Source organism: Oryx dammah, unplaced genomic scaffold (genome assembly GCF_014754425.2).
Source record: "Oryx dammah isolate SB20612 unplaced genomic scaffold, SCBI_Odam_1.1 HiC_scaffold_11163, whole genome shotgun sequence".
Classification (NCBI taxonomy): Eukaryota; Metazoa; Chordata; class Mammalia; order Artiodactyla; family Bovidae; genus Oryx; species Oryx dammah.
In genome coordinates, this window is record NW_024080556.1 from 707,978 (window position 1) to 735,123 (window position 27,146).

At 38.7% G+C, this 27,146-nt stretch overlaps 1 protein-coding gene across 1 annotated transcript in view; it reads left to right on the forward strand.

Moving 5' to 3' along the window:
* LOC120860698 (zinc finger protein ZFPM2) overlaps positions 1–27,146 on the forward strand; it is a 523,309-nt gene that overhangs the window by 339,149 nt on the left and 157,014 nt on the right. The window contains exon 5 of the mRNA XM_040236456.1: positions 7,143–7,254. Coding sequence (XP_040092390.1) covers positions 7,143–7,254 — 112 coding nt within the window. The remainder of the gene's footprint in view (positions 1–7,142; positions 7,255–27,146) is intronic.

Consider the following 27,146-nt stretch of genomic DNA (forward strand, 5'->3'; position numbering starts at 1 on the left):
AAACTCTGGGTTCAAACAGTGTCCAGGAGTGCAGACTTCTCTTAAATTTACAAAGCAGAGCCTCAGAAGAACACCCTATTTCTTTTTCTTTTTAAAACATTCCAGTTTAACTGAAATTCAGGTTCCCATTATATCTTAAATTGGTCACCAAAAGAGACTGCCTGGATATAAAGTACAAACTGTAACCTGTAAAACCCCATGGATTATTTCAATACAGGGAAAAAAAAAATGAAGAAAACCTGTGTATAAATGAGGATGAGCTAGGTTTTGCTGAGGTTGCAAGCAACCCTAATATTGCAATAGTTGTTTTTGTGGGTTTTTTTGCATGAAAAAAGTTTCCTGGGACTTTCCTTTTGGTCTAGTGGTTCAGATTCTGTGCTCCCAATGCAGGGGACCCAGATTCAGTCCCTGCTCAGGGAATTAGATCCTGTGTGCCACAAGGAGGATCCTGGTGCCACAATTAAGACCTAGCAGGGGCAAATAAATGTTTTTGAAGTTTCTTTCTCATATTGCATGGCCTCTGTGGTTAGGAGTCTTCCTTCTTTACATGCTTGACAGTCACTTCCACAGAGGCAAGGCATGATGGTGAGTCTATTGGTCTTATAGCGTCTTTGTAAAAATGACATGAATCACTGCTTACTCGATTTCATTGGTGGAGTGAAGTCATATACTCCCATACCTAAATTTAAAAGAGACCTGTGAAATAGAGAGGTGGAAATAATTAATCAATAGCAATAGTGACTACCACTATCTTTAAATTGGATCGAAGCTTTTGTCTTGACTTCTGTCCTAATCCCTATAAACATTACCAGTGTCTGAGAAATAGGGATTCCGGAAGCACTCTTTGCACATTTTAATTTATTTATTCATGTAGGTAGTCAGTACAAGTCTGCACTGTATCTGTGGTGTACAAAGCACCATAGTGGTTGCTTGATGAGACAACTTTTGAGGTGGAAATCGTTATCCCCATTTTACAGATACTTATCCTGAAGTTCAGGATGTTTACCTGATTTTCCGGTCCCAGAGTCTGCCAACAGCCATATCAGGATTCCAGCCTAGATCATCTCAATGCAAGGACAGTAATGGCCTTTCTGTCTCACGTCAACTATAAAGTTAATAGTGAATCATAAAATGTTTTAAACACCCGGTTATAGAAACAAAAAATGTTGGTTACCACTGTAGCCTTCATACTTTAAAGGAAAAATATTAAATATATCTGATGATTGTGGAATAACAATGTATGCTTGGTGTTTTCCCAACTAAGAGAGAGTACATTTGGTAAGGAAATTTAAACTGTAAGTCAGTACATTTGAATGTTTTTTGTATTAGTTTTCTTTTGCTGCCAAGACAAATAGTCAAAAACGTGGGGACTTAAAACACATAGGTATTATATTAAAGTTCTACCCAGATAGTGCTAATGGTAAAGAACCCACCGGCCATTGCAGAAAACAGAAGAGACATGGGTTTGATCCCTGGATCGGGAAGATTCTCCTGAAGAAGGAAGTGACAACCCACTTCAGTATTCTTGCCTGGAAAATCCTGTGGACAGAGGAGCCTGACTGGCCACGGTCCATTGGGTTGCAAAGTTTTGGCTATAGTCCAAGAGTCAGACCTGACTGAAGCACTTAGCATGCATGCCTACATCAGAAATCCAGTAGGGGTATCACCAAACTAAAGTCAATTTGTCGGCAGGATGCATTCCTTTCTAGAGGTTCTAGGGACGAATCTATTTCCTTCTTGTTGAGGTTGTTGGCAGATTTAGTTCCCTAAGGCCACAGAACTGAAATCCCTCTTTTCCTCCTTTCCTTCAGCTGAAGCCCATTCCCAGTTTCTAGACCCCAACACATGCAGTTCACCGCTGCAATGCTCCATCTTCAAAGGGCGAGAGGCAGGTGGAATCCTTTTCATGTCGAATTTCTTTGACTACTGTTTTGCCTTTCCCTTCTACTTTTAGAAACTTGTGCTTAGATTGGGTCCATGTGGGTAATCTAGGGTCCTGTCACCATATCATAACTCTAAGTCTTAAGCATATTCTTAAAATCCATTTTGCCAAGTAAAATGACATATTCACATGTTCCAAGAGATTAGGGTGTTCATGTTTGGGGCCCTACCATCCATTTTACATCCATTCTCTTTTGCCAACATGTTGTACCAATTGTATCCTACCTGTATAGGATGCTAGATAAACATTTTGGTTTCACTTTTTTCATTTGTGAAATTATGGAATTAAACCCACTGAATTTTAACGTTGATTCTGGCCCTTAACATTCTAGACTTGTATGAATCCTTATGATAGAGATACGGGAAACTAAACCTAATGATCAATGTGGATATTATTGTTATTTTCTATTCATGGATTTTGCTACAGTGTAGATTTCATATAATCCTGACTAACACCTTCCTTCTCACACTTGGTAATCTTCTTTGGAGGCAGTCAATCTCTACAAAAGTTGACTTCTTCAGAAAGAAATTGACTTGCCTCCTCAAAACTGTAATAACTGGTCCCTTGAGATGTTTTTTATCTACTTATTCTTTACAGCTTGGGTATAGCTTTCACAGTGTTTCCTTCCTACATTTTTGCTTTTGCCTTATTGATCTGGAGTCAAAGAAATTGTTTTCCTTTCAATTCAGTTACTTGAAAAATCAGCTTCTTCCTGAGCCCAGGCATAATAAAGGTTTGCCAACATTTTAAAAGATACAATGCCTAACTTGCCATTAAGAATAGACATCAAATAACTATATGTATTTGTGCCACAAAGTCACATCCTCTAAATCTTTATGTAGAAAAAAAAATGGAGAAAATGTTAATACCTAACTGCCGGAGTTGTAAATCAAATAAGATAATTCAGGAGAAGTATTTAGCAAGTGTTTCATGGATGTGAACCACTAATACTGTTTTGGAGGAGGAGGTGCAGGGATGGACAGGTCATCTGAGTTTGCCCAGGACTCGCACTAAAACTTCAGCATCCTGGGAAACCCTTCAGTCTTAGGAAAATTCAGACAGTTGATCACCCTAGGAGCAGTAGTATTTGGAAACAGAGCTAAATATAAATATGGGCTTCATCTTCAACCTAAAGGAAATTATTTAATATTTGAGGTGCAATATCTTTATCTGAAAATGTATGTGAGGACTGTAAGTAGGAGATTTTGCCCAAGTAGCAGCAACAGTAGTAACCTTATTCTTCCTACTTAAAACATCCTTACCATCTTCCTTCTGCTGAGAGGTTTAGGCACACAAAAAAGTTTTGCTTGATATGAAAAGGTCCTTCAAGATCTGTTTCTAACCTGCTTTTCTAGACACATATGCTGTTACGGTTCTTTGGCTTATCAATAGTGATAATGATAGTATCAATGATGATTCCAGTGGTGACAGGGAGCTATTTCCTGTGTACTGCGTGGTTAGTCACGTCCAACTCTTTACGACCCAAGGACTGTAGCCTGCCAGGCTTCTCTGTCCATGGGTTTTCCCAGATGAGAATAATGGAGTGGGTTGCCATTTCCTACTCCAGGGGATCTTCCCGACCCAGGGATTGAACCCATGTCTCTTGTGTCTCCTGCATTGGCAGGTGGGTTATTCACCACTGTGCCACTGGGGAAACCCCAACGGTTACCTAGTGCTTTCTGTATATGAAGAACAGCTATAAAGACTTTATATAAGAACTGAAACCAAAGAATCCCAGAACTAGTCCCTATTTCCTATACATACCATTCTTATACACTGCTCAGACTTTGTCCAGGGCCATTACCAGCAAAGGCAAATTCTTCCTATCCACCCTTCAAGAGGGAACTTCCCTGATGGCTCAGCAATGAAGAATTCCTGCGCAATACAGGAGACACAGGTTTATCCCTGGGTCAGGGAGATCCCCTGGAGTAACAAATGGCAGCCCACTCCAGTATTCTTGCTCAGAGGAGCCTGGTGGGCTATGGTCCATGGGGTTGCAAAGGTCTGGACACAACTGAGCATGAGCACGACTCTTCAAGACCCTGTCCCAGGAGTCCACAGGACAGGACGCTTGCCCTTCATTGACCCCAAAACAGTTTACACATGACTTTGCACCCCCTCCCTGATACTTTCTACCTTACAGTAAACTTGCTTTAATATACCTATAGCCTTCAACGAAAAAGCCCCGCTCCTATTCCTAGCACCAAGCACAAGACTGGATCAGTAGGTTCCTTTGTGAAATAAATGAAAGACTGTGATATTGGCAGATCACTTGATTTACTTTACAGCAAAAGATCCCCTCAAGAATTTGTGATCAATATTTAGTTTTCATATTATCTGTGAAAATTGTAAAAACTGATTTACTGTGTCAAAATGCATGTGGCTTTAAGAACTATGGCATACAAAGATTAAATCATTTAAAATGCATGTCTTTCTCATGGACTAAGAGACTACAATAGAAATGAACCAAATGCCTGTTGTTGAAGTCTGTTATTTAAGATCAGAAGAGAGAAGTTACAAATAACACCACTAAATCCCCCATGGGCAGGTTTAGGGAAATGGTGGAGTCTCTCTTGTGACTTGTTCTGCTTATGACTTGGAGACCTGCTGACCCTGATCTATAGACTTTCCTGCTTCTCTAGTAGTACAAAGAGCTGAAATATACACTGCTACTGCTAAGTCACTTCAGTCATGTCCAACTCCGTGCAACCCCATAGATGGCAGCCCACCAGGCTCCCCTGTCCCTGGGATTCTCCAGGCAAGAACACTGGAGTGGGTTGCCATTTCCTTCTCCAATGCATGAAAGTGAAATGTGAAAGTGAAGTCACTCAGTCGTGTCCGACTCTTAGCGATCCCCTGGACTGCAGCCCACCAGGCTCCTCTGCCCATGGGATTTTCCAGGCAAGAGTACTGGAGTGGGGTGCCATTGCCTTCTCTGAAATATACACAGTTGAGACCTATTATTTAATTGTCTATCAGTTACTACCATTTCAGATTGAAGAAGCTTGAAAAAAGAAAATCACTCAGTTGTGTCCAACTCTTTGCTACCTGATAGAATACAGTCCATGGAATTGTCCAGACCAGAATGCTGGAGTGGGTAGCCATTCCCTTCTCCAGGGGATCTTCCCAACCCAGGGACTTAACCCAGGTCTCCCACATTGCAGGCAGATTCTTTACCAGCTGAGCCACCAGGGAAGCCCAAGAATACTGGAGTGGGTAGCCTATTCCTTCTGCAGCGGATCTTTCGGACCTAGTAGAACCGGAGTCTCCTGCATGGCAGGCAGATTCTTTACCAGCGTAGCTACCAAGAAAACCCTTGAAGAAGCTTACTTATTCTCAAATTATATTTTGAAAATGGAAAAACAAGATCATCACTTAGACTAATAACCAGAGGGATAACTTGATAACCCTTTGCCTAGATTGTTTTAAAAAGTTGTAATATGAAATTGCTTTCTTCCCATGGGGCTTTCAGATAACTGTTTCACATGGTTTTACTTTCCAAATATTGAGATAGATAGTTGAAAATTAGAGATTTCAAAATGAATTAAAGTATGGCTATAAAAGGGCTTCCCTGGTGGCTCAGATCGTTAAGAATCTTCCTGTAATACAGGAGACCCAGGTTCAATCCCTGGGTTGGGAAGATCCTCTGGAGAAGGGAATGGCAACCTACTCCAGTATTCTTGACTGGAGAATCCCATGGACAGAGGAGCCTGGTGGACTACAGTCCATGGGGTTGCAAAGAGTTGGACATGACTGGGTGATTAACATACTAACTTGACTCTGAAAAATCAGTATACTAGTATTTCTTAGGGTTGATTCAGCTTACCACCTCCTCTGTTTTAATATTTGAAATATTTTTAGACTTATTTTTAAGTTTGTCCACCATAGTTGATTTTTCCATTAAGTATATTTTATGGTAGTTTTACCTTTTACAATATAATTGATATGTCAAAAATGGGTTAGCATTGGTTTGATGCATAGTTTTTAATGTCTTTGCAGTATCAATAGATCTGTAATATCTGCACTATCATTGTTGTCATTTGGCCAGTGAAATGAGGTCTCTGGATTCCTGAGAGACTTGAAATGGCCAGATTATGTAGAACTCCTCAAGTGAATACTTACTAATGCCAATTTGGGAGATTTGTGATAGCATGTGACACATTAGCAAATCCTCAAATGGGCAGAGGTGTCCTCGGCAGGATCATATCTAGGTGAAAATTTAGTTCAAAAATTACCTTGAGACCCTTGTATTGTACTCTATGTTGTGGTTTTATGGTAGTTAATATACAGAACATGGGCAGGTGAATGATAAACGTCTGAATGCCGGTTCACTCTGACTCATCGGGAAACACTAGGTTTACTCAGACTTACTTATTTCCTCCCTTACTTATTTCCTAACATGGCAGGTTGATTTCCTGCCATGTTAACATAAAGACAAATAATTTGGGTGCCAAACAGCCTAAAATGATGAACCTTATATTTAAAATGTACCCTGAAAATATTTTGTTAGAACTAGAGCACTTGTCTCCCTGCTTCTGTGCTTCTCAGAGCAAGGAATTGTCATGCTTTAGTTGCTCTGCATCTGAATTTATTCCCAATTCCTCTTTTATAGTCTTTTTGGAGACAGTGTATAGTGAGTCATTAGCATTAATATTATTTCAGTTTCAGTCAGGCCACATATCCATACTTAGACAAGGGTGCTCGGTGAATTTCATTATTCATTCAGAATAAATTCCTACTCTAATATAAATGTTGCTCAGGATAGAGCTTTGAAATGGATCCTGATTCTTTAAATTCTTTCCTGTCTGTTTCAGGAAATAGTGAGATCCTGTTGATACTAAAGTACAATGTGTCTAAAGTTCACTTCTAAACACTCTGCTCTTTGCAATGAAAGTCATCTGCATTCTCTTTATAATTCAGAGCCGCAAGAGATCTGTCTAATCTTAGAGATCTGATCCAGTATCATTTAGGAAAAAAAAGAAATCTTGATAATAATTCTACCATTCAGATTAGGGAAAGCAGTTAAGCTTTACAGCTTCTGTCATCTTAAAAAAGATGTCATGAGACGGGGGGAATAGGACTTGGCTTATGGTTTGGGAGATTTAGTTATTTGGGAAAATAAAATGATTAATACTGTTATTATTCAAGTTTGTAATCAACGAAAGCAAATGGCATCTGTTTGTTATCATTCTTTCTACAGAAGACAAAGGCTCAGGTCCCGATGGTGCTGACTGCTGGTCCCAAGTGGCTGCTTGATGTGACTTGGCAAGGAGTGGAAGACAACAAAAGCAACTGCATTGTGTACAGCAAAGGTAACTGCAAGAGCCTTTCGCTCACTCTTTGGAGGTGTTGAAACCTGAGTGTTGCAAAACAGCACCAAATGACCTGGAAGGGTAGTACAAAGTAAAATGGGATCCTCTCTCTTCCTTTTGCCCTTATGCATCTCCCTAACCTGTATTTTCAGCAAAGACTACTGGATTGTTTCTTTTCCCCCGCCCCTGTTCAGCATAAAACAAAAGGTGTTAGGACTTTACTTCGCACCATGCGTATTCACCTCACCACGGATGTGAGTGCCTTGACTAGTACCTTCCTCGCCGTTACTTTTATTGACAGCAGGTTTGATGAGCTCTCAGATTCCTCTCTGAGCATTATCCATCAAAAAGTAAATTCCTTTTGAAATGTAGCAGTCCGTATCAGGGTGTCAAGGTGCGTGCTTTGGGAGACACTGAATTCCAGCCAGTCTCTTGAAATCACACAGAATGAGAGCAGAGCTGAAAAGGAAGCCATTGCAAAGACTGAGAATTCCTCCCCATGGTGATTTCTGAAGGGCAATAGGCAAATGGGAGAGAGGAAGCGATGGCTTGCAGAGCTTTGCCTTTGATTTGCTCAGTGTGGCATCAGCCTGGACTGCGTCACACTGCTACGCCCAGGCTACAAAGGAACCGCCGCTCCCTGACACACGTCGTGGGACGGGCTCCCCCAGACTCAGGCCCCTCTGCATGTGTGATGTGGTTTGCTGCGCTTTCCTCCATATTCAAGTTCTGGGCCCAAGCTCTGTACTTTGAGAGTGAAATCCCTGATCTCGCTTCTTCGTAAATATTGCAAAACCTTGTGCTTCTCATGTTTAATTTCTTTTCGCTTTCTTTTTTAACCAAATAGACCTACTGAGATCAAAGATGTGTTTGCACATTGAACCTAGAAACCATGAAAGCATACAAGGGAACAAGCAAATAAGCACCCCTATCAATATATTAACATATAAAACACTAATCATAACATCAAAGACTCTTAAAAACTTGCTAGAAACAATTACAACTTGTTCCTATAATCATTACAATTTGTACACTTATAAGAGGATTGCCTTTAAACTACCATAAGCCTTTGAAAGTTGAAACACCGGAAAGAGAGAATTTGCAAGCTAAAAAAACAATCTGCACACCAGGATCTGATTATATTCCCTTTCCTTCTGTAATTGCTGGTCCCATACCCATTTATTTTCTAACCCCAAATACCTGTGGTATGCTGGTAGGAGCTTTTAACTAGAAGGGAAGTGAGATTTTCCCAGGATATGTCACTATGTTCTATCAAAATGGAAAGCAATATTACAGTGAACCAGCTTGCCAGTGTCCACATTCAGAATGCACACCACAGAAATGATGGCTTGGAGTGTAGGACCAATGACTGGGAATAAATTTTTGTTGTACAGTGTCTTATCTCTATGATGGTAATATAACGTGGAGGAACCAAGAGGGTAGTTGTTCTTCTACCATGATCCAAATTCATTACATGTTTGAATCAGGCATTCTTTTAGAAGAGAAGATTGTTATATTGTTACATAAGGGGAAAAGCTATAACAAAATTGTAATTCTGTGCTCAGTGGAGTACTTTAATTTGAACATATTTTTGTGTTTGTTTTATAGTTAGATATACCTGAATCCTCCTAGCAATAAACAATTGGGAGTAATTTGCAGAAGCTTATTAATTAACTCATAAAGCATGGCTTAAGCCCAACTGTGTGCTCAGTTTGTACATGGATAATAACAGCTACTCCTTATTAAGCACCCCCCGCCAATCCTCTCTTTGGTACTCCCATACCAAATTCTATGCACTTCCCTCATTGCTCTCTTCACCTCATTTTATGGTCATTTTATATGTTAGAAAAAGAAAAAGTTGTAAAAAGTTAGCTATTATTGCCTGCCTTTGCAATCTACTCAATATGAATTCCTAATATACAATAGTTTTTAACCTACAAAAGGTAACTTGATATTGTTCAACTTACAAGACCAGTTTTGGGTATTGCAATTCAAATAACAAGGACTGCAGTAACTACTATATATGCATTATTTCATTTAATCATCATTTAATACCTCCTAGTAGGTAATTGGAGAAGGCAATGGCATCCCACTCCAGTACTCTTGCCTGGAAAATCCCATGGACGGAGGAGCCTGGTAGGCTGCGGTCCATGGGGTCGATAAGAGTCGGGCACGACTGAGCGACTTCACTTTCACTTTTCACTGTCATGCATTGGAGGAGGAAATGGCAACCCACTCCAGTGTCCTTGCCTGGAGAATCTCAGGGATGGGGGAGCCTTGTGGGCTGCCGTCTGTGGGGTCACACAGAGTCAGACACAACTGAAGTGACTTAACCGTAGCAGCAGTAGGTAATTAACATCGTACTCAATTTTACAAAAAGTGAACTTGAGACATGGCTAGATTAGGTAATTTGTCATGGTCATGTAGCTGTGTATCAGTTTCACTTTTTCAAAAAAATTTTGTGGTATCCTTGATTTACCGTGTTGTGTTAATTTCTGCTGTACAGCAAAGTGATTCAGTTACACATATATATTTCTTTAATATTCTACCAAGTGTTTAAAGTGAGGTGCAAACACATATCTGTCTAATTGAGGGTCTGAGTTATACATATTAGAATAAGTTCTCCCTGCTTTAAGGTTTCAAACAGCTAGATGAGATAGGTAGTATGTTTCTCATTTTACACAACCTGACGTTGTGAGTGACTTAGAGCAGTAGTATGGTTGTCTTTGTTCATGGAGAGCTAACAGAGAAACCAAATTTGAATCCAGGTTTTGATAATTCCAAATCCTATACTCTCTGAACTGTATGACTACCTTTCCCCTTGACACTATTCCATGCTGAGTAAATTCTCTTACACTACTTAGGCATTTCAGAAGAGTATTATAATATAGCACTTTCCAAAGTGCATTTCACATAACCCTAAGATTAAAGGAAAGGTCTGATATTGCCTGTTTTGGCCTCTCTTGAAAACTCACAAGGCCTGCTGATATTAATGCTCTGAGAAGTCCTGTAGTGAAATAAAACAAAAGTCTTTGTAACTCATTTGACTGTATGATATACGAACTTTTTTTCTATGGAGATCCTTAGGAACACTGGAATTAGTGCTCTGGGTGACACCACTTGGGAAAACTCTGCTGTAGACTCTACTCTGATCCCCCAGATGGGCTTCAGAGGCCTGATGCTAATTGCTAGTAATCAGATAGCCTTCGGAGGAAGGGGATAGTTCACTCAAATTTCTGTGACTACCTCAGTATTCTAGGATTATGCTAGGGATTGTTCACATCATGGAAAATAGGACCCCAGGAATCACTGCTACCAGGACTGCATGGGCTCTGAAGCCTTCTGTCTTCACAGACTGTGGGTGTGATTCTTGTTGTTGTTTTTGTTCAGTCACTTAGTCACCTCCAATTCTTTGCAACCCCATGAATTGTAGCCCGCCAGGCTCCTCTGTCCATGGAATTCTCCAGGCAAGAATACTGGGATGGGTTGCCATTTCCTTCTCCAGAGGATCTTCCCAACCCAGGGATCAAACCCATGTCTTCTGCCTTGCAGGTGGATTCTTTACCCTTGTGACACCAGGGGAGCCCCTGGGTATGATAAGCCTTCTCTAAGCAAAAGAGTTTTGTAGTTGAAAGAAATTGATGACTTAGGTTTAATAGGTACTTCTTGACTTGGACATCTATAGTGTTGTGAGACATTTTCATAACATGTATGTTATTTATCAGTTGGGACTCTTTTGTTTTCAGATGATAGAAATCCAAATGAAATGGGTTTATGCCAAAAAAAAAAAAAAGGAAGTGTAAGAGTGTGTGTGTGTGTGTATGTTGAGGGTAGGAGGATTCATCTGCTCATATAACTGAGAATCGAGGGATATTCTAAACTTCAGGATCAGTTTAATTCAGATGTTCAGACTTTGTCCCCAGACTGTCTCTATCTTCTGCTTCATCTTTCTTTTGTGTGTTTTATTCTCAGAAATGTTCTTGTCAAGTGGTGGGAAGCTCTGACCTTATATTCTACAAGCAGAGCAATGCCCGTGCAAATAGAGCTTTTCTGGATTTTGTTTGAGGTACATCACATACAATCCTTGAACCAATTAATCACTGTGACTCTTCTTTGCAAACTACAATCCTCTGTAGTTTTGTATATAAGCCAATGAGACACAGGAGACACAATGAGACACAGGAGAAGTAGTTTCCCAAATGAAACCTAAGTGCTACTCCATATAGTAAAGAATGGTTGCTTGATAGGCTAACATCCACACGCCTGCAAGCAGCACATTACTCTCATGTCTGAAGAGCTCTCAATGAAGGTCAACTCTCACTAACGTCAAAATTACATTGCCTTATTTTGTTTTCTGGCTAAGCAACACAATACTTATGAATTCCACGCCAAAGTCACTTTCATTGGATTTGGCTATCTGAAAGTATGTTAGTTGCTAATTCACTTTAGTCGTGTCTGACTCTGTGCAACCCCATGGACGGCAACCCACCAAGCTCCCGCATCCCTGGGATTCTCCAGGCAAGAACACTGGAGTGGGTTGCCATTTCCTTCTCCAATGCATGAAAGTGAAACCTGAAAGTGAAGTCGCTCAGTCATGTCCGACTCCTAGCGACCCCATGGACTGCAGCCTACCAGGCTCCTCTGTCCATGGAATTTTCCAGGTAAGAGTACTGGAGTGGGGTGCCATTGCCTTCTCCGATATTCGTACTTATTTATTAATACAAATAGAATGTAAGATGCATATATGTTGTATTTTTAAATGCCTTGACTCAAATTTTTGATAATTTTCCTATGGCATGTAAGATAGACCACTTAATGTGTAACCATTATAATTTAAGAGATATACTTACTTTTTGAAGTATTATTAAATGTGGGCTGGTGTTAACATGAAATATAATGATAAAATTTTCATTTCCAGGTGTCCATCTAATAATTATTATAGAATTATATTACTTAGTGCTATTTGACAGGCTGCCATCATCCTGTTTTATTTGAGTAAAAAAAAATAGTACTTGGCATTCATATTATAATCTGATGTACTTTTTTTCCTGCCTCAACTACCCCCTGTCATTCCAGAAAGTAATTAGCTCATCCAGACATTGATGGACCAGACTTGTTGGGTTGTCTGGTTTTTGCCATTATTCTCAGCAGACTCCAGATAATTCTAATTTACTTATCTCCAGTGGAAAAATACTAAAAAGCACCATGCTGAGGTTAAAGGGAGACTGCTGGAAGGAGGATGAGCAGAGGTCTGCCCCCCCTTGCTCCTAAAAATCCGTGAATACCTATCAAGCACTGGAAACCCTTTTCTTTTCTCTATACCTTGATGGTTTTTATAGTGTTTGCACAGTATAGTGGCCTTTCTCATTTAGGAAAAGTAAATGGTTCACTTTGAGTTCCATGTTTTTGAGCATTCAAAATTAAACCTTTAGCACCATAAAGGTTCTAAGTGTGGGTTTGTTCATTGAGCTCCCTCCAAATGAGGGATAATTAAATTATTTGGGGTTTTTGGATTTTCATGGCATGTTGTTTTAGAGAGCCACATTCTCTGGGTATTCGGATGAAGAGCATGAACCTTGTTAATCAAAGGAGTGAAAAAGTATCAGCTAACCCTCACTCTCACCTTAACCATGGAAGATTTGTTTTTATACAAAAGCACAATATTATTGGGGGAAAAAAAAAACAACAATTGCCCAGATAGAACCTTGAGCAAATCATTTTTCCTGTTTAAATCATATCTCCTTAGCTGTAAAAATGAAGTAGCACTGGCCATCTCACAGGAATTTTGTGAAGACTCACCCGTTCACATAACTGCATATGTTGTCATAAATATTATATTGCATATGATCTTATTCTCAGTCCTGTTTGCCCTTTTGGTTATATGTCAGCACAAATTTAGGGAAAATGAAGCCAGGCCTCCACACTGGCATCAAGCAAGTGTGCAAGGAAACACAGTCATCTGATTCTAGATGTATAGCCAAGATTCCTTCAGTCCCACTTAGTCCCTATGAAACCGCAGTATCCGCAGAGACCTGTATTACAGAATCAGAGGCCAGAAGCCTTTGCCTAAAGACAGATTTTTCCCCTTGGGCACATGATATTTCTAATGAAAGTCTTATTTAAAATGCTAGTGTAAAGATAATGATGATAACATTAAAGCAAGCAATAGCAGTTGCCATTTATTAAGCACTTATCCTATGTCAGGCATGGTTTTAAGCTCTTTACATATGTTTTCTGATTTACCATTTAGAAAATTATGATGTAAGCAGGATTATTCCCACTTTACAGATGAGTAAACTCAAGTTACGGGCTTCCCAGGTGGTGCTAGTGGTAAAGAACCCACCTGCCAATGCAGGAGATGAAAGGCATGAGGGTTCGATCCCTGAGTTGGAAAGATCCCTGGAGGAGGGCATGGCAACCCACTCTGGTGTTCTTGCCTGGAGAATCCCCATGGACAGAGGAGCCTTGGCAGGCTATCGTCCATAGGGTTTTAAAAAGTTGGACACAACTAAAGTGGCTTAGCACACATGCAAACACAAACTCAAGGTTAGGTAAGTTAAATAATTCAAGGATATCTAGATCATAAGTGATGAAATTTGGATTTAGTCTTGAGTATGTTGACTTTGAATCCCAGTTAGCACAATTAGCAGAGTTTGGAAGATACCATTTACTAAGCCAAGATTGTAGGGTTTTGGTCTTCCTCACAAATTTACATACATATTAATCAGCAAAACTTTCCCCCCCTCATTCTGTGATTTGGTTTTCAGAAAAAGTTTTCCAGAACTAAAACAGCAGTGACATCAGTACCTTCTGCTGATTTCTCTGTTGCTTTGAAGACCACAGGAATTTAAAGTCGTGTAGAAGACTAATCTCCAAAATCTTTCTATGACCATCTTCAAAGTTCTGATTTTGCTTGTTTGCACAAATGTAATGATGCAGTTAATTCAGTTAAGCCCTGATTGGTTGAGTACTATGTTCAAGGTACTATGAAATAATGACAGTAATTCTAATACGACCTAACTTTGGTGAACTTTCTATACACTGACTAAATTGATCAACTGTTTAAAACAAAGATCTGTCATTGTGAAGGACCCTTGCAAAGGTCTGAACTATTTTCCAGCTTAAAATAGAGTATCTGTTACATGTTCCTAGAATTTTGAAACAACAGCCTTGTCCAACTTAGCACCCAGTTTTGCTAACTAGCCTACAAGTTCATGTTTACCTTAAAGCACCTAAATCTATGTGAGTAAGAAAGTAATTTGAAAAGAAAAAATTGTGCTCATATTTAAGTGTTTATTTAACTATTTTGTAGTTCATAGAAAATGTATAACTGTTGTCTAGTTTTACAATATTCTTAAAAGAGGGTGGGTGCCTGAACCAAATATTTAGCAGCAGGAATTATAAAATCATAAGGCGATTAAGTTAGCTAGTTGCAGAATTCCAATATTGCTTTTTAAATGACTTCAGGATATAGGAGGTACTAAGGTTATTATCTGTTATCAGGAATACAGTGGAATTGTACAACTGGATAATAACCAAACAAACTGACACAATGTAAAATTACATTATCAGTGTGTTAAAACAAAATTGCGCCCTAAAGGAGTCCACATGCCAGCTCAGAGCTGCAGTGTAATTATGCTTAACTCTGATAATTAAAATACAGCGGAGATCAACAGAATCATTTTCATTAAGAAAATTATTAATGATGGTGGTATAACAGTAATTGATTGCAGAGCACCACAGGATAACGCGATGCCGAAAACCCAACATGTTTCATGAACATCTAAGGCTTTTTCTAGTTATGTTCTCTAAGAATGAGAGATGTTTGGAGGAGTAAGCAATTTATTATGCCTGTTCTAGAAATCAGTGATTGTAAAAGTGGTTGCTTTAGAAAACCATCGTTTTGATTCAAATTGTCATTTCTGAGGGGTTCTTAAGGTCAAGGCAAGTGACCCCACCAGTGAATGTGTTATTTACAATGGAGCTGTCTGTTGCAAATTGCAGAATGACAGCAACTTCAGCAAATATCGGGCCTTCTACCATTTTCATTTTTTACTATGCATTTACTGTTTTTACAATTATGTTAGTGATTTACTGATGTTATTTCAGTCTGAATCTGGTCGTACTGAATAGTTTATGTCCTGAGTTGTTATTAATGTGTGCTATTTGATGTGAAAAAATAACTTGTTTTCATATCCACTTCACTGTGAGTTTCCTTAATGAAATGTTGGTAAATAATCCTGCATGATAATACCATTAATTATTTCCATGGATTAGATGCGTTCTCATATGTTGGAGGAAAAAATATCCTAAACCATCCTTATCCATTCATGAATGAAGCTTCTGTCTCTTAGGGGTAAAACCCAGGTAGGATGTTGGCAAATGATAAGAACTAAGAATATATCAGTTTCATAAGTATAAAAATGAAAAATGAAGAGTGGGGTCTTTTGAGAGGTGACTCACTATCATTCAAGGATGTTAGCTTGTCATTCAAAGTGATGCTAATCTTGAAAGCTACCCCCAAAAGTATCTTTGTCAGCTAAAATGAGGGACAACTCTTTAGGGAATGTTTTCAGAGTAAGATATTGTGAATAATTCTTTAAAACAGTGTATTACATACAAAAAATTATTATATTATAATTTCAACTAAAAAAGGAGAATATGAGGTTTTGTGCCTAGTATGATTATAATTATATTTTAAAATATATATGTACAGTGAAACACACAGAAAGAAATAGATTGGAACTATAAAAGTACTTCTGTAAAGGTGATATGTTTGGTAAAAAATTTTTGTATTCCTATTTTATAGTTTTCTTCACTTTATTTTTCTTATATAATTCAAGAAAAATATTTGCAAATGAAAATCGCTTTTTGTTTTAACTACATTCCAGCTCTACCGTTTATACAATTCAAATTAAAAGAACAAAAATCTTTGCCTTACCCATGAAATCCCTCATCCCTGGAAATTAAATTATTTTCTAGTGATACATATTTTTCTTTAGTGTCTCTATAAATGTCCTGGCACTTGGTATTTCATAAGATAATTTTTCCAAATAAAATAAAAGTAATTGAGCACGTGCTCTGCACATGATACATACAGCCCAGGTGTCACGAGGGGTAACGAGGAACATGAAACACATCCCTGGGTTAAGGAGTTTATTGGAAGAGCTTAATTAATGGAGGTTGCATAATACTGAGTTCTGTCTTACATGGCCAAGGCAAAGTTGATAGAGGATGGAAAATTTTAGTTAGATTTTGAAAGTTGAATATATATTTGAGAAAAGGGGAAGGCATTGGGGGAGGCTGAAATTCTATGTCTAGAAGTTTACAGACCATGGTTCATACGGTCATGAAAGTGTTAGTCTTTAATCAGAGCAGAGAATTTACCAGTAAGACCAGTGAGAGGCAAGCCTGCAAATGTTTCTGAGGGTCCTGTAGCGTGTTCAGTGGAGTGCTCAGTCTGAAGACCTCATCATGGAAATGGTAGAGAGCTACTGAAAGTTCTGAGACACACGTGATCACACTGGCATTTTAGTAAGATTATTGATTATCACGTCAAGGGTGAAGCTCAGATCCATCCTTTAATAAAAAACAAGACTTTAGCTGTCAAGAAAAGAATGTTGGTAGCTACATCCTCCTAGAAGATAATTTAAATCTTCTGCTTTTCTCCACTCATTACCTGACTCCAACAGTTTTTCAACACCAAATAAACATCTGATGCTCTTACCTCTTCACCACCATTGTCCTGCCCAGGAGCTCCTGTCCTTACTTCCAGAGGACCTGGCGTGGATTCCATGAGTCCATCATTCTAATTACTTTCTTGTACCCACTCTGGCCTTTACTGCCCTGAATACCCTCTTCCTAATCAATCAATCTCTCCACCTTCCCCTCGCTTAATCCAAGCGGCAGAAGTTAGGGGAAGTAGTATTTATAAAGTATGCCTGGTCCACAAAGAATGCTATATAAGGTGTGGTTAGAATGAAGCAATGAAACCATCACCACCACTAACAACAAAGCTGCAACAACAGAAACCAGTGCTGACCAGTTTACATTTGAACACCAAGTGAATGTGAACCTTCAGAGTAAGCAGCCTGTCTACTCAGATCTTCCTTCCAAATTCATCTTCAGAGTGACTGTGTCAGACTTCTGTCTCCCCAGATATATTCCATCCCCTGATAAATAATGACCCTGCTCCTCATTTCCCAAATAAATTGGAAAAGTGAAAAAGAAAATATAATCCTGCAAGGAATGGCTTCCTTTTGCAGTGTCTGGTTACGAGAATCAATATGGCCCAAGAGACCAAGTCTGACCCACCACCGGTTTTTGTACATAAAGTTTGGTTGGACTACAGCTACCATGATTTGTTTGTATATTTTGTCTGTAGCTATTTTCACATCGTAACATCAGAGTTGAGTAATTGTGGTAGAGACCATTTAGCCTGCAAAACCTAAAGCGTTCACTGTTTGGCCCTTTATAGAAAGAGCGTGGCAACACCTGAACTAAGCCCACAAGGTTACTACCTTGGCCTAAAAGATCCGACGTGGTCTGTCCTGGATACTTCTTTGGGTTTATTTACTGCTACTCTCCCAACTGTCCTGTTCCAGTGGTTCAGACCCTTGCTTTTGTTTGAAAATACGCAGAATGCCTCTGCCTCAGGGCAGTGTGCCCTGCTATGCCCCCACGTTGGTCCCTCTCTTGCCTCATTAGAAACTCTCTCCAAATAGTGCCTTCCCAGAGGGTCTGCCTAACTACTCTGTCTCTATTTCTCTCATTTTTCTCCACAATATTAGGCAGTTTAGGCTGCTATAACCAAATACCATAGGCTGGTAGCTTAACAAACTTCTCTTGCACAGTTCTGGAGGGTGGGAAGTTCAAGATCAAGGAGCAGGCAGATTTGGTGTCTGGTGAGGACCCATCTTCCTCATTTAAAGATGGCCGCCTTCTTGTATCCGCATATGGTTGTGTGGCAGGGAGGCAGAGAGAGAGCACAAGCTTCCTCCCTCATGTCTCTCATAAAGGCATCAGTCCCATGAAGTCTCCACCTTAATGGTCTAATTACCTCCCAAAGGCTTCACCTCTTGTACTATCACATAGGACTTCAACATTAAAGTTTAGAGTTGGGTACACATTCAGTCCATAATATCTTTCTCATTTATCTTCATATTTGACATTTTAGAATTTATTTTAAAAATTTAGTGTCATCTTCCTATCCCTAGAATGCGAGTTCTTTAAGGACAGTTTTTTTAGCCATCTTTAAGATCTGTTTTTTAGCCATCTATGATACATAGTAGGTGCTCACTAAATATTTATGAAGGAATTAATGGATAAATGAATGACTTACAGATTTTTAAAACATGGAAATCAATATAAATTATGCATTTAATAATGTTCTCCCGATCAGATAATCTGACTGTTACACTTTCTGAGATGTGCTCAAACTTTATTCCTTAACTTCCTTAACTATTGAATTTTAAATCTCATATTTATAATGTACAGAGTCTTCCCCTGACTGTAACCTTTTTTCAGCACCTTGCTGTTTTTAGTATGGATATTCTTTCCTTTATCTCTGAAAATAGGAGGTAGAGGATGATTAGGAAATTGTATATCGTGTGCATTGTTTCTTACTTTTTCCACCTATTTTTGTCCCTGTGTTTAGTGTTGAAGCTTTCCTCAAGAGGCTAGAGATCCATGCATATCTACTGTATCATTTAAGAATGGGGCACTACGGGCTGAATGCAAGAGCACCCTGAGAAGGCAGAGCTTGTCAACTGGTAGCTTTTTTTTGGGGGGGGTCATAGGATGGTAACCTAGCCTCGGTAATGATGTCTCCCAGTGCAGTATATGTAATTTTTTATCTTAGCACGATTAGCTTCTCCAGAGAATGCCGGTCTCAGAGAACACCAGTCTCATCTCTGAGATAGATGAGCCCCATAGACAGCAATCTGAGGACTTTGTGGGCAGACTGGACCAGGCAGTGTTTGGGGAAAGTCCTATCTCATTTTTGAGAATGTAGATGTTCCTTTAGTCTTCTAACTCTGGTGACACTGTAGTATAACCCTTGGCCGAGTATATTTCTCTGTATCTAAAACCTCTATTCCAGTTCTTCACAGACTAAGCCTCCATTTCCTAACAGAGTAGGAAAGGAGTGTCACTTAGCTCTGCAGGGAATTGCTGAGCAAGTGTAACTAACAGCTTCTTACTTGGAAAGCCAGTCTGTACTGGCTTTTAGCTCCACTGCTCACCCTATCTTTCAAGGTGCCAGGTGTCTTTACTTTCTGATCTTTTCCAGGATTCTGCAGAATCAATCCGCTTGCTACGTGTTGGCCAGCTGCTCTTCAAATACTTGGATTTCAGCTTTCTGTGCTCTGGTGTGTCATCTATCACTCCATCGGTTTGCTAGCTTCCAAGATGTTGTTGACTTCTGTTGCCTACTCTGCCCCATCGCTTTGCCCTTATCATCTTTTTTCTTCTCTACTGTCATGTTAGTGAAAGGGAGAAGAAATAAATGCGTGCAATCAATTCATCATACTTAACGGGAAGCCCTCTCTGCTTCCTTTTTTAGGTAAGCTTCTGCAAAGTTTTTTTTTTTTTGCATGCATTCTTTTAACTCTCTAAATTCCAGTATCTTCTGTCTTATTCAGTTTCTGCCTTCATGATTCCGTTAAAGTGACTTTGTCTGAGGTCTCCTGTGGTTTACTTGTCAGCTTTTCACTCCACGAGGCTTGATCTGACTTATCCTTTTCCACACACAAGGCCAGGTTTCTCCATCACTGTCCAGTCCCTAAATATTGTCATTCTGTAGTTTTCTTTCTTCTCATTTCTGTGTTTCCTGAAGCTTATCTCATCTAAATTTTTTAACTACCCTACTCCTTATAGTTTCATTTCTCGCTTATCCTTCAGAGCTATGTTGTACAGTAAGTCCCCTATATACAAGTGAACTTCATTCCAAGAGTGCATTTATAAGTCCAGTTTGTTTGTAAGACCAACAAAGTTAGCCTAGGTACCCAACTAACACAATCAACTATTTAGCACTGTACTGTAATAGGTATATAATACTTTTCATACAAACAATATGCACATAAAAATCAAACACCAAAAATGAAGAAAACATTTTTAATGTTACAGACCAATGCCTTGAAAAGTACAGTAGTACAGTTCAACAGCTGGCATACAGGGGCTGACATGCACGTTCTCATCTTTGAAAGTTCACAGCTTGAAGGATCATATGTAAAGGGCTTGGTGTCCTCCAAGTATTCTGTTATTTAAAATTCCTTAGCTATTCCTTACTTGCTCATATCTGCCTTTCTATTATCATATTTCCCTTGCTTAATAACTTTCCCAACATCTTTGTCTTGGAAAGAGATATCATTCAAGACCTAGCAGGTATTAGTGCTTCTGAAAAGCCTTCCATGCCCTTCCCAGAGAGAGAGCTCCACCTCAGCGTGTGCACTGTCCCAGGTTGGTTGTGAACACCTCAGGGGCAGTGATGTCATTTCTCACTTCTACTCCACAGATAATTCATAGCATATACTCACTGAATTTTTAATTTCTTTTAATGGGTATTAATATGCATCCCTCAATATAGTAAACTCTAATAGGACTTGCTTTATTTTCAGAAGTTACCAGTGTGAAAAATCATTTGAAAACCGATACTCAAAATGCTTTACTCTTAATATCTAGGAAAGTACTCTATGTCTTAGCAAGATTTTTTTAATGCTAGAAACTCTAATATAGGGGTATTTCTTTGGAATGTCCTGTGTAAACAAAGCATACATTGTGCTACATCAGTTAGAATGAAGGTGTATAAAAGAATTTGGAAAAATTAGAATCTATATACATGCAAAAGATGCTGTCAAACCTTAGGATTTTATTTGCTGTCTTTGCATAGCAGCCATGCCAATTCCTTGGCTCAGTTACTGCACAGTTCTTTCCAGGGTGACTGAACACACACACACACCACTTGACTTTCTCTCAACAAGCAGTAACTGTGTCTGTTGTTCCCACCTATCACTGGGGGAACGTCAGCCAGACCTGAAGTCTTTGCTCTGAGACCTAAAATTGGAGACTTTTCGTTTCCCTTGGTATATAACTCAACCCCATCTTTGAAGGCTATTTTTAAACTAAAAGGTCACCTAATATGCCATGACATACAGTAGTACTTCAGAGAAGATATATTCTGATTAGTCTTTCTTAGATCTGCGAAGACTGTCAGATGACAGTGGGGTCAACCAAGATAGTATATCGTGGTGTTGCAAGCAAGAATATCCCAACCAAGAGAATGGATCCGAAATGCACACATTTAAGTATGAGCAGATAAGATTTTTCTATTTATATAGTTTTATCTACCGCCCATTGAAATTCAATAAGAATAAATTACTTTAAGCCAGTTTTTCCTTTAGAAATCTAGTATTTATCATCACTGTCAGTCTCCCTTGTCAGTAAAGATTTTCAAGAATGATGGCTCTCCAGTTCAGTACCCTTTACTTTGTGCATTCTTTCAAGAACTGGTTAAGTCTCAGAGGCTTATTAGGAAAACTTAAGATTTTCAGGATACCTACCAAATATTTCTAGTAAGGAATTTAATGTTTCATAACTTATTTGATGAAATAAGTAATATAAGATACTCCTCCTCTCCAGGTCCCCAAAAGATACAAAATTTATCCATTAACTAGTAAGTAATAATTTGGAGTCTCTCAATATCAAAACTAGTTTTGTAATGCATATAAAATCTTAAATGTCTTAAGTATAATCTCAGCTATCTTTCTGTACTCTGAGTATAGGTTTCTAGATTAAAGTGAGTGTAGGAAGCAAAAATAAAAATAAAAAACAGGCCTATGGAGGACATTGAAGTCAAGCAATAGTTTAGTTTAGAGATCTTGCTTCATAGTTTTGCATTTTGACTAGAGATAGAGATAAGAAGGATAGCTTTCTACCAGTGAAATGAAGTAAAAAGAAAATGTGTATGAGAAAATGGGCAAGTTACTTTTCATCTTATCCTTGGCTTTACATACACCACTGTAGTTAGCTATCTCAAAGGAAATTAATATGATCATTTTTACATGTGAAAATGAAGGGAGATTATAAAATGCATGCCACTTGGGGATTCTTCAGTTCACTGAAATATTAGTCAAGTACCCACTATATTCCAGCTAGGGAATCTGTTCATTTTTTGCTTTATGTTCAAGTTGTGTTTTACCTTGGTATGACACTGTGCTTTCATTTCCCATATCTAAGTTTTCCCTTTTTTTTAAAGTTTGGCTAATGTCATGCTTATTAAAAGTGGTTTGGCAACCAGCAGTATGGCATGGACCTGTTAAAAACACTAAACCCCAGGTCCCATTCAGACCTACTGAATCCAAATCTCCCCTGGTGGCTCAGACAATAAAGAATCCACTTGCAATTCAGGAGACCCAGGTTCAATCGCCAGGTCAGGAAGATCCCCTGGAGAAGGGACTGGCAACCCACTCCAGTATTCTTGCATGGAAAATTCCATGGACAGAAGAGCCTGGTGGGCATACCATGTATGGGGTCAGACACGACTTAGCAACTAAACCACTAAACCATCACCAGTGATCTGTGTGCACATTTAAGTTTGGAAAGCCAAGATCTAGTGATTACTGGTGTGTCTTTAACAGAAGAGTACCAGTAGGGATGGAAACAGTTAACCTTGCAAGATAGTAGCATAATAACTTTCAGAGACTTGTGAATTCATTTGCAAGTAACAAACACTATTGTAGAGCATGAGAATATCATAAAGGGAAAATAAGAACGTTGAAAAGTTCTTCCTGTTTTGTCTTTAAATATACAACAGCTTGAGTGCTATCTTTCTTGGCACTCCCCCTCATTCCCACAAATGGGATTATAGCAAAGAAAAGAAAATGCTGCTGTACTCTTATTTAATGGGAACATTTATTGCTGTTTTTCCTCTTCTCTCCAACACCTCTTAATTTATATTAGGCATTAAATTGTAATGCTGTTTCTTTCCTTGGTGAAAGTGTCCCGGTGCGTATGCCTTTAAATCAATTCATTGTTATTTGCAAAACAAAATCCTAAATAAGTACTTAGGGGAAACACAGGCCCCCTGACCCCTGGAACTCTCTGGAGGCTCTCCTCTGTCATCCTTCCTGCACAGCAAAAGGGGAAAAAAAAGAGAAGGAAAAAAACAAATTTGCTGAGCCACACATTTCAAGTTGTCGACAACCCCATCCATGAGAAAACAGAAGAAAATATATATGCTCTCTGTCCTGTCAAAAGGCTTTCGCCTTATCTTGAGAGACTGTCAGGGCAGGAGCATCAGTGAATGGACAGGAGTCTATTAAATTAATAAGCTGCTGGATGGTGTCTGGGGAGTTATGATGCTCCATAAATCCAGTTTGATCATGGTGGACAAGGTTTAAATCTGCAGACTTCTAATACACATCCAGTTCTTGGATTGGATTTGAAGTTTTGTGCCGGAGACACAGAGATAGTCCTGCAGCATGTGAATTAAGATTTATCTACCCCCCCGCCCCCTGCCGCCCCCCATCCTTCTTTTTTTTTTCCCCTTATACTACTTACAGAAATGAAAGCACCTTAGGGATCCTAGCAAATGTTACGGCTGGAAATGAAAGAACTGTTGTCAAGGTGAAACCGTGACCTAGAAGCCTAAAATCAAACCTTGGTCATTCTATTCAAGCAGCCCCATCAGAACTGAGTGTAAAAGGTCTGTGTGGAAGGCAAGATGCCTGAACTTATCTATGACCTATTTGATAGTGATGCCTGTCAAATTCTACTTGTCTGTATTTATGACAGAAAGAAAACTAATGGTGTCAGATCTGCCCTATAGTAATAAAAAAATCAGGAAATATTTTCTTCAACTCACTGAATAAAGTCCTCCAATATAGCCTTTACTGTGATATAGGTTTATTTGAGTTTTCGGCTTCCAGGCATTTTAAGCTGAAGAATTCTCTTATTAGTCAAACAATTTCTCAAATAAACTATTAACTTTACGCTGAGAACAACATATTTATGTATTACTGATAAATAAAATCCCTGGAATAAGAAATAAAATTTCTTCAAAATCATAAAATTGTCCCTGTTGAGGAGGTTTATTATACTGTTTATGATTTTCAAACCACTGGGACATTGTTAATTACATGTTTGTCTCATCAACTTACAATTATTGTATAAATTTAGACATTTTTTCATACCTTGGAACAGACTTATGTTAGAAAAATCCAGAATGGCAGACAATACTTTGTTATAACCAATGTAACATGTCCATTTCAACATATATAAATCAGCATTAGAATACTTTCTCATAGGAGTGTCCAGTTAACACAACTCTACTATAACATCATGCTAAATAAATCATTACAGAGTCAGGGAGTGTCTTCAAGAGAGTGGAGTCCATCTCCACTCAGCACTCACTGTGTACAAAGCCCAGTCCTGAGTATTGAATCATTAAATACTGACAAATAAACCATGAAAGCAACAGGATTATCCTCAGTTTTTTAATGGTCCCCAAGGCTTTCCTGGTCACTCAGACAGTAAAGAATCCTCATACAAGGCAGGAGGTCCGGGTTTGATCCCTGGTTGAGGAAGATCCCCTGGAGAAGGGAATGGCTACCCACTCTAGTATTCTTGCCTGGAGAATTTCATCAACAGAGGAGTCTGGACAAGACTGAGCTACTTTCACTTTTATTCACTTAGATTTTCCAGGCAAGAGTACTGGAGTGGGGTGCCGTTGCCTTCTCCAAAGAGCTTAAATAACTTGCCCAAATCACGAAGCTAACAAGTGATACAGCTTAAGTTGAAGTCACCTCTGCCTTTCATTCATTTATTCATTTGGCAAGTTTTTCTTGAGGACCTACTATGCCTGGCAATTTTCTAGGCACTGGAGTAAAGAGAGCATGTAATATTCCCTGCACTGGTGAGCTGGGACATTTCTGTTAAGGAGTGAAAAGTCACCACTTAACTGACTCAGAGGTCTGGGTTTTTTACACCCACACATACACACATACCCCTTCCTCCGTTACCTAGAACCAACCTAGAGGAGGAACATGAGCGTGCATAGGTGAATCCATTTTGGTTCCTGAAAGTATCTGTTCTTATTGGCCTCTGAAAATTACTGACTTTTTCCATGAAAAAATTGTGGAATTTTTTTCCTTCTTACTGACTAGTACATTTCTGAGCATTAACGTCCTGTTCCGTAACACTAATATACTGCCCATTAATAGTCAGAGATTAAATAGATACTTTAATAATTACCTCATCCAGTGCAGTTGTAAATAAATCTCCTTTGTGTCACTCTCTCCTCCCACCACAAGAGTATTATGTCTCTAGCCAGGAAATGCTCAAGAAAACAGATGAGTCCCACACTGCCCTGCAGATCAGAAAATTCTGGCTTTGTGGGATAGATAGGAGGGGTAAGTCTGCAAGGCCACAACTCTTAATGGGAACTCCCTGCTTCTGGTTTTTCAAGTACAATCCTAGAGACTGTGTCAACAGAAGAATCTCAGCTGTTCTCAAAAGCAGGAAGGAGACCAAAATGATGTTTGCTTCCATTGAGATGCTAACAGGACTTGAGATGAGAATATTGAAAAGTTTTTGAAGATTTTAATCTAGTAAACAGTCCATAAATCACATCTCCCTTAACATATACTTGTATTTTGATTCCAGCTCTTAAGTCCTAGGAACAGAGAGTTTGGGATTAACACCTGACTAATAGGAAGCAATCAAGAAAATATTTGTTGAATGAATAAGTGAATATTTGGATTCACTTTTCTCCCTTTCTTTTTGCCCTTGTTTCTTTGTCTAAAGTAGAAAAAAAAAAAAGATTAGGTTGGGAAACAATAAAAAAGATAACAATTTAAAGGGTGAGATTAGCAGATCCCTTTCTTCCTGTTAATGCTTTTCTATCCTTAGGAGATTTTGTATTATACAGTAGCATCTTTGTTTTGCATCCTACTAAGGTGTAATGATGTCATGGTGTCATGGTGTCTAGTCATTTCAAACACACAGAACTACATGGGAAGCACACCTGGTTCCACATCTAGCCTTTTGCACAGAGATAAAACATTTGAAGTTAAGAGGCAAAAAAGAGAAACTAAAATTTGTGGAGCTCTTACTTGAAAGCAAATGTTACATACATAGTGTAGCTACTCTGCAAGGGTTGCTATAAATATAACAGGTGAAGCAACTGAGAGTATGTTTTGGTCAAAGTTGTATAGCTATTGACAGATAGAGTCAGAATTTGGACCTTAGGTTTGTCCACAGAGCAATATTGCCTGCAAATAAAATGATATTCATTCCTATCCATGCATTTATTTTTAAATCATGTTAAAATGTGACATGCCTACCAAATTAATGAAACAGTTCAGCCCACACTGGCTTGAATGTAAACAAAAAAAAAATTGTTTTGAGAAACAATGAAAGAACAGGAAATGAATTACTGTATAAAGCAAATATAAATAAAACATTTTCAGAAGAAAAATCTAGTTCAGTTATCTGTTTTTTAAGTTATTTTTGGCTTATAATGAAATGTGCAAATTTTGTATGTACAGTCAAAATATACCCATCACCCTAGAAGGTCTCCCATATTACAAAAGACAACTACCATTGATTACTCTTAGCAAATTAGTTTTGCCTAATTTAATATGAATGAAGTTATTTACATGAATCATATACTTTATGGCTTCCATGCTCAACGTAATGTTTTAAAGACTCATTCATGTCATATTGTGTATCAGTAGTTTGGTCTTTTTTATTATTGAATATTATTCCATTGCACAATAGCTACTAGAGGTTTTCAGACTCTCTTAATGAAAGTGATTTTCTCCTTTTGAGGATCCATTGCTACAGAGGTGAAGAGAACAACCCAAATATCCATCAGCAGGAACATGGTTCAACAA